General features: G+C 49.1%; 1 protein-coding gene across 1 annotated transcript; it reads right to left on the reverse strand.

The window, feature by feature from the left end:
• Positions 1-575: 575 nt before the first annotated feature.
• LOC143955665 (uncharacterized) lies at positions 576-7,304 on the reverse strand. Its single transcript, XM_077465770.1, has 5 exons — positions 7,179-7,304; positions 4,531-4,720; positions 4,317-4,414; positions 4,048-4,189; positions 576-2,866 (listed from the first exon to the last, which is right to left on the reverse strand). Exons 2-5 carry the CDS (start codon positions 4,562-4,564, stop codon positions 1,179-1,181), a joined length of 1,962 nt encoding a protein of 653 aa, XP_077321896.1. The 5' UTR covers positions 4,565-4,720; positions 7,179-7,304; the 3' UTR covers positions 576-1,178.
• Between the last annotated feature and the right edge of the window lie 637 nt (positions 7,305-7,941).

The raw sequence follows: 7,941 nt of genomic DNA on the forward strand, positions 1-7,941 counted from the left end.
GCCCGGATGGGTTTTGTATCAGGCTGGACCTGACCGAACTCAGCGAGTTTGTCAGCTCTTTGACCGAGGAAAATAACTCTTTATACTGTTGGGACGTTTCCTCCTCCACCAACTCCTTGATACAAACTCTGCACATCGCCTTCTGCCATGAGTCTCTAAGGGGGTTCTTGCAAGAAGGGCATTTCCTCTGGCTTGGTTTAGACTTTCCTAGTGATTTTTCCTGAAATGACACACAATTTAACTCACTAAGAGATCAACTGCAAAAAAAGACCACCACCAAGCCAGTGCAGAGACCCAACCAAGCCAGTGCAGAGACCCAACCAAGCCAGTGCAGAGACCCAACCAAGCCAGTGCAGAGACCCAACCAAGCCAGTGCAGAGACCCACCACCAACAGGCCACCAGGGAGACCCCTGAACCATGCTGCAGGGTCCGAGAGACGTCACCTCTGACCCTGCAGCGACAGGCCCCCAATAGGGAGGAACATACAAAAAACCCAGAGAACAGCCCATTAGGGTAGCAAGAAATCGCCGCTGCACCTCACCTACCTGGGCTGGACCGGTGCTGGGGGTGCCTACCTCCGTCATCGCCGTCTTGCCCTCGTCCATTCCGCCGAGTAGGACAGCTCCGTTTGCTCAGCTTTCCGACATTCTTTTTGAATTTCCCAGAAGAGGGGGAGTTTTTAAAGTGGGCATGTGTTTCCCGAGAAGAAGGTGGAGCTACACTCTCTCTGGGGTTGTCCTGAAAGGCGATTCGAGAAAACAGTGATTTAGCATGAGGACTCAGGTATGTATCATTATTATATTAGACTTCTTGCATTTTCAGTTACGACACCCACATCCATAGATATCGGGACACCCGGGTGGGGGGGGGGGGGGGGTAATTAAAGATTTATGAACCTGAGGGTAGAGCGTGAAAAGTTGAAACTTTAGGTTCCTGGACATTAAGAAAGGTCCAGGTTTGTTTATCAAGTGGGTTCCTAGAGGGAGCTTTACCAATAATATTTCTATATTCGTTGCAATAGAATTCAATAACTGTTCGAGAAATTGGTCTATACCATTCTCGATTTTGGCGAATATATAAACACATGTTCATAACTAATACGATCCGTTACTACAAGGAAGGTATCCACCCTTGTCGGCTGGTTTAATCATAAGTTCAGTATTTTTCTTTTCCGCACTCAGGACAGGAATACGGCTTCTCCCCCCGTGTGTAATCTCCAATGTCTGGAAAGATGGGACTTCTGTGAAAAACATTTCCCGCATTCAGGACAGGAATGTGACTTTTCCCCCGTGTGTAATCTCTGATGTCTGGAAAGATGAGACTTATGTGAAAAACATTTCCCGCACTCTGGACAGGAATACGGTTTCTCCCCCGTGTGAGATCTCTGATGTGTGGAAAGATTGAACTTCATTGAAAAACATTTCCCGCACTCAGGACATGAATACGGCTTTTCTCCCGTGTGCAATTTCTGATGATGGGAAAGATGGGTCTTCTGTGGAAAACATTTCCCACACTCAGGACATGAATACGGCTTCTCACCCGTGTGCAATCTCTGATGTACGGTAAGACGGGACTTCATTGAAAAACTTTTCCCACACTCAGGACAGGAATACGGCTTTTCCCCCGTGTGCAATTTCTGATGATTAGAAAGATAGGACTTCTCTGAAAAACATTTCCCACACTCAGGACAGGAATACGGCTTCTCACGTATGTGAGTTCTTTTATGCACATTAAGTTTGGATTTATTATAGAAACACTTCCCGCAGTCAGTACAGGGAAACCTTTTATCTGTTGGAAGGATGGCCCCATCCCTCACAGTCTGAGGTTCCTCAGGATAAGAGGAATATGATGGTCCGGCACCATCCCGCACAGTCTGAGGTTCCTCAGGATAAGAGGAATACGATGGTCCGGCACCGTCCCGCACAGTCTGAGGTTCCTCAGGATAAGAGGAATACGATGGTCCGGCACCGTCCCGCACAGTCTGAGGTTCCTCGGGATAAGAGGAATACGACGGTCCAGCACCGTCCCGCACAGTCTGAGGTTCCTCGGGATAAGAGGAATACGATGGTCCGGCACCGTCCCGCACAGTCTGAGGTTCCTCAGGATAAGAGGAATACGATGGTCCGGCACCGTCCCGCACAGTCTGAGGTTCCTCAGGATAAGAGGAATACGACGGTCCGGCACCGTCCCGCACAGTCTGAGGTTCCTCGGGATAAGAGGAATACGATGGTCCGGCACCGTCCCGCACAGTCTGAGGTTCCTCAGGATAAGAGGAATACGACGGTCCGGCACCGTCCCGCACAGTCTGAGGTTCCTCGGGATAAGAGGAATACGATGGTCCGGCACCGTCCCGCACAGTCTGAGGTTCCTCAGGATAAGAGGAATACGATGGTCCGGCACCGTCCCGCACAGTCTGAGGTTCCTCAGGATAAGAGGAATACGATGGTCCGGCACCGTCCCGCACAGTCTGAGGTTCCTCAGGATAAGAGGAATACGATGGTCCGGCACCGTCCCGCACAGTCTGAGGTTCCTCGGGATAAGAGGAATACGATGGTCCGGCACCGTCCCGCAGAGTCTGAGGTTCCTCAGGATAAGAGGAATACGATGGTCCGGCACCGTCCCGCACAGTCTGAGGTTCCTCGGGATAAGAGGAATACGATGGTCCGGCACCGTCCCGCACAGTCTGAGGTTCCTCAGGATAAGAGGAATACGATGGTCCATCTACACTGTGTGGTGCCGGATGGACATTTGAGGTAGTCGGGTTTTCTCCTGGACTATACTGTGTGATGTCCTCATCTTCTACTTTACAGTCTGGAGACAAAGTGAGACAATCCTCTGAGGTTTTCCTCATCTCCCGTCCATCTACTAAAATAGAAATACAAAGATTATTACTAGACATCAGCTGATTGGTTCCCCTAAACCAGGACTCCGCCCACATCAGGCAGCTTTGTCTTTGAAGATCTTACAATTCCCCCCTCAAGGTAACTAGTAAATGGGTCCTCTGATCTCCTACCAGATCATTTCTTTATTCATGGACCTTAGTCAGAGAGGGAGGAAACAACAAGAACTGTCTATTATAGGAGTGACAGTGATGAGGGGATTATAGGACGAGTGTCCCCTCCCCCTCTATTACTCATTGCCATCTTCCCAACACAAGAAGTCCTGAACTTCCTTATTTAGTCCATGATTTAGTCATGAATAACAGCGGGGCTGAGCCCCACCAGAGGTCAGAGAGTGAGGATGGGGGGAGAACAACCAAGATGAAGACTGGACTGATCCCGAAGACCCCCATCATTGGGTTATTGACTCCTCCCTCATTATCACTTTCTGTTTAAGGTTCCAAAGTTGGAGGATGTTATCACATTATTATTACCATGTAAAAGTCTGTATGTAATCTACAACACAGATTATATAGTGCAGGGATCAGGAGTATGTAATGTCCAACATAAGGCACATAGTGCAGGGGTCAGGAGTATGTAATATGCAATATATAATTACTGTATATAGTGTAAGGATCAGGAGGACTCATAATATTGGTATTCGGTAATCAGTGGTGAATTAAATGTTTACTGGAGACAAGTTGCAGAGGTCCCACACCGCTGCCTCCCATCTCCTGAGACTGCACTCAGTGACTTGGGTCTGAGACTATACAGACATATCCCTCCACCCGGCACAGCCAGCAAATAACAGAGCAAGTGACCCCAGGAGAATTACTCTGCCAGAGATCCTGCTAGACCTGGGTATGGGGCAGAAGACTTAAGGTACATGCGCCAGGTGAATAGGCTGAGCAATACCTATGGTGAAAATGAACATTTTGCTGCCAGCTGATCCCCAGAATCTCCATAAATCCAGTCTAGATACATAAATTGTGTCGGCAGCACAGAGAAGGAAGATTATCGGAGAGAAATCCAGGAATACAGGACGGGGAACACAGCTCAGGAAAGTGACCAGGGGATTACAGGCTGATATCACCCAGCCCCCGCCCTACTCTGGACCAATCAGTGAGCAGTATGGGTGGAGGAATGGATTTAGTGTTAATGACCCACCTGTGCTGATCTCTGTAGGAGTGTCCTCCTCTATAAATGTCCCCGTTATTCCATCCTCCTCCATAGACTGCTGATCATCCCTCACATACCTCTCTTCTTCTTCTGATTTAACCTCAAATTCTATATCCATTGGATCTCCACTCTAAACCAAGAAAATGAGAGAGAAAATCATCTGTAAAATAAGAGCTTTAATATTGTGACATCACATAAAAGAAAAAAAAAAACATCCTCTCCAGAAGTCCATGTTCTAGATGCTCCGATTCACCAACGTTGTAACAGTGGGGGATGGTGTGATCTTCCTGTGTGGAATCCCGGGAATACAGAGGACGGGAACATCTCTCTGGTGGGTTCCCATTACTGGATCCATCTGTAGGAAACACACACACTGACTGAATACATTGTTTCTATGTGTTTATCAGATGATGGGGGATCTAGGTGGAGCCTCCGTACTGCTCTCTCCTTTACAATAAAGTCTCCTCTTACCCGGTGATGTGAGGGGCGGCTGATTGTCCATCATGACGTCCTTCCCGGCTCCGCTCACCTCTCCTTTGCGCAGGACGATGATCTCTCTGGTGACTTCTAGAATCTTCTTTGTATTTCTCTATTCTATCAGGGAGGGAGGTGGAGGCAATGTGATGGTCATGTGATCTCCAGACTTCACCGGATGAAAACTCTAGATTTGAACACAAACAGTAAAATCAAATGACATTCCCAGAATCCTCCTCTCCTCACTAGTCAGGTCTCTTTTTATTTAAACCCCACTTCATGCTGAGGTTTCTGATATTACATACAATGCAGGTTCCCCAGCCCTACTTTGGAAATGAGGATGCCAGGGGGTCGGCCCACATCCTGGACCTCTCTGCTGCCTATGAAATAATGGACCACTCCTCCTCCTTAAAAACTCCAATACTTTGGTCTCTGTGACTGTACTCTTCATTGATTCTCATCCCACCTAACCTTCAGAGTCACTTACAATTCTACTTCCTCCTCTCCTCTTCCTTCCTCTGTCTGGGTCACCCAAGGTTTTGTTTTTGGACCTCTCCTATTCTCATCTACACCTTCTCCCTAGATCAGCTTATAGCCTCCAAGGCTTCCAAAGCCATTTTTACACTGATGACACCAAAATCTCTCTATCCCTCAACTTACTCAGTCTCTTCATGCATCACTAATTTACTAACAGACATATCAGCCTGGATGTCACACCACTTCCTCAAACGCAGTCTGTCCAAAACCGAGCTCATAATATTTCCTTTCCCTTGTGTCTTTCCCCTAACTTCTCTGTCAAGAACGATGGCGCAACCATCAACCCCCCCCCCCCCCCCCATGCCCATGCCAGGCCGCTAGGTGTAATCCTGGACTATGAACTCTCCTTTCAACCCCATATCCACTCACTATCCAAAGCATGCCGCCTCAAGACCTCAACCGTAGCAACTTCTCCAAAATACCCCCTTCCTAACCAATGACACCACAAAGCTTCTAACCCACTCCATGGCCACCTCTGGCCTCGACTACTGCAACTCCTTCCTCATTGGATTATCTTTACATAGGCTCCTCTCCCTTCAGTACATCATGAATGCTGCTGTCAGATTTGTCCACCTTACCTGACATCACTTCCTCTCTGTACCTGACATCACTTCCTGTCTTCCATAGAGACTTCCTGTCTGGGTCCAATGTCTGCTACTCCCTTCTGCCAATCCCTCCACCGGCTTTCATTCAGTGTCCCCCACGCCTCTCTGCCAATTCCTCCACCGGCTTCCATTCAGTGTCCTCCACCCCTCTCTGCCAATCCCTCCACTGGTCTCCATTCAGTGTCCTCCACCCCTCCCTGCCAATTCCTCCACCGACTTCCATTCAGTGTCCTCCACCGGCTTCCATTCAGTGTCCTCCACCCCTCTCTGCCAATCCCTCCACTGGTCTCCATTCAGTGTTCTCCACCCCTCTCTGCCAATCCCTCCACTGGTCTCCATTCAGTGTCCTCCACCCCTCTCTGCCAATTCCTCCACCGGCTTCCATTCAGTGTCCTCCACCCCTCTCTGCCAATTCCTCCACTGACCTCCATTCAGTGTCTGCCATCCATCTCTGCCAATTCCTCCACCGGCTTCCATTCAGTGTCCTCCACCCCTCTCTGCCAATCCCTCCATTGGTCTCCATTCAGTGTCCTCCACCCCTCTCTGCCAATCCCTCCACTGGTCTCCATTCAGTGTCCTCCACCCCTCTCTGCCAATCCCTCCACTGGTCTCCATTCAGTGTTCTCCACCCCTCTCTGCCAATCCCTCCACTGGTCTCCATTCAGTGTTCTCCACCCCTCTCTGCCAATCCCTCCACTGGTCTCCATTCAGTGTTCTCCACCCCTTTCTGCCAATCCCTCCACCAGTCTCCATTCAGTGTCCTCCACCCCTCCCTGCCAATTCCTCCACCGACTTCCATTCAGTGTCCTCCACCGGCTTCCATTCAGTGTCCTCCACCCCTCTCTGCCAATTCCTCCACTGACCTCCATTCAGTGTCTGCCATCCATCTCTGCCAATTCCTCCACTGGCTTCCATTCAGTGTCCTCCACCCCTCTCTGCCAATCCTTCCACTGGCCTCCACTCTCCCAACTAATTCAATTAAAAATACTAACAACTTACAAAGTCACAACTTGGCCTCCAGCTACTTCACTAACCTAGTCTCAAAATACCAACCTAATCCTTCTCTTCGTTCCTCCTAAGACCTCCTGTTATCTAGATCCCATGTCACCTCCTCCCATACTCATCTCCAGAGCCTCTCCCATCCTCTGGAACTCCATATCCCAATTTGTCTCTCTGTCCACACGTGGACGATCCCTGAAAACCCTTCTCTTCAGAGAAGCTTATCCTGCTCCCACCTAACAACTGGACTTCGATTTTCTCCATCAGCCCATCCCCCATAGTTATTATCTTTTGTATTTTTTGATCTTCCCTTTTAGATTGTAAGCTCTAAGGGGCAGGGCCCTCCGATTCCTCCTGTATTATATTGTACTCTAACTGTACTGTCTGCCCTCACGTTGTATATCATCATCTGCTGGAGATAAAAGACGTCACAGTGACTATGGAGGAAGAGGACGGACATGACGGGGGGTTACTGGGTGTATATAGAGAATAAGATCTCATTACCTCCTCTGCTGCCAATTTCAGCAACATCACCTCTACCCCGTATCACAAGGCGTGTCCCGTCTGTACCTGACATCACTTCCTGTCTGTACCTGACATCACTTCCTGTCCTCCGTAGAGACTTCCTGCCTGGAGGGTTGTAGTGAGATCTGTAAGGACAGAAATGAGATCACCACCTTGTGGAGCTCAGTTTGTGTCTATAACCCATGGTGTATGGATTTACAGGTTACTCTAAACTGACTTGTGTAAAAAAGGCTCTTTGATCCTGTATGCACAGATCCTCCCCCTCCTGAACCGTCACTCTGGACAAGTCGAGATAAGACACAGTGAAGGTAGTCCTGCTGCACATGCTCAGTTTGGTCTCTATTGCTGGAGAGAACATTTGCTGTTTCAGTTGAGCTGTTCAGATCACATGGTATGACATCACACATTTGGGGGCGTTTATATAGATCCTAAATGACAGCCCAGTCCCTCCCTCCTCCTCCTCCTCCTACCCAGTAACTAAATAAGAACACAGTGGGCGAGATGTCTCATCACACCTGGTACCCCACTGCCACCTTCCTAACACCCCACCCCATCATCCTCATCACACCTGGCACCCCACTGATACTTTCCTAACACCCCACCCCCTGTCATCCTCATCACACCTGTCTCCCCACTGACACCTTCCAAACACCCTACCCACCTGTCATCCTCATCACACCTGGCACCCCATTGCCACCTTCCTAACACCCGATCCCCTATCATCCTCATCCCACCTGGCTCC

This window comes from Lithobates pipiens, unplaced genomic scaffold, assembly GCF_037356315.1.
Source record: "Lithobates pipiens isolate NorthernLeopardFrog02 unplaced genomic scaffold, aLitPip1_a1.2 Scaffold_35, whole genome shotgun sequence".
NCBI classification, from domain to species: Eukaryota; Metazoa; Chordata; class Amphibia; order Anura; family Ranidae; genus Lithobates; species Lithobates pipiens.

Bases quoted from the DNA above. Each gene is read 5' to 3' on its own strand.
- LOC143955665 (XM_077465770.1), bottom strand. From the start codon at position 4,564: ATGATGGACAATCAGCCGCCCCTCACATCACCGG. The intron at 4,190-4,316 runs GTTGGTGAATCG...TTCTTGGTTTAG, and splicing joins CCATCCCCCACTGTTACAAC to AGTGGAGATCCAATGGATAT. The intron at 2,867-4,047 runs GTGGGTCATTAA...TTTCTATTTTAG, and splicing joins TCCTACAGAGATCAGCACAG to TAGATGGACGGGAGATGAGG.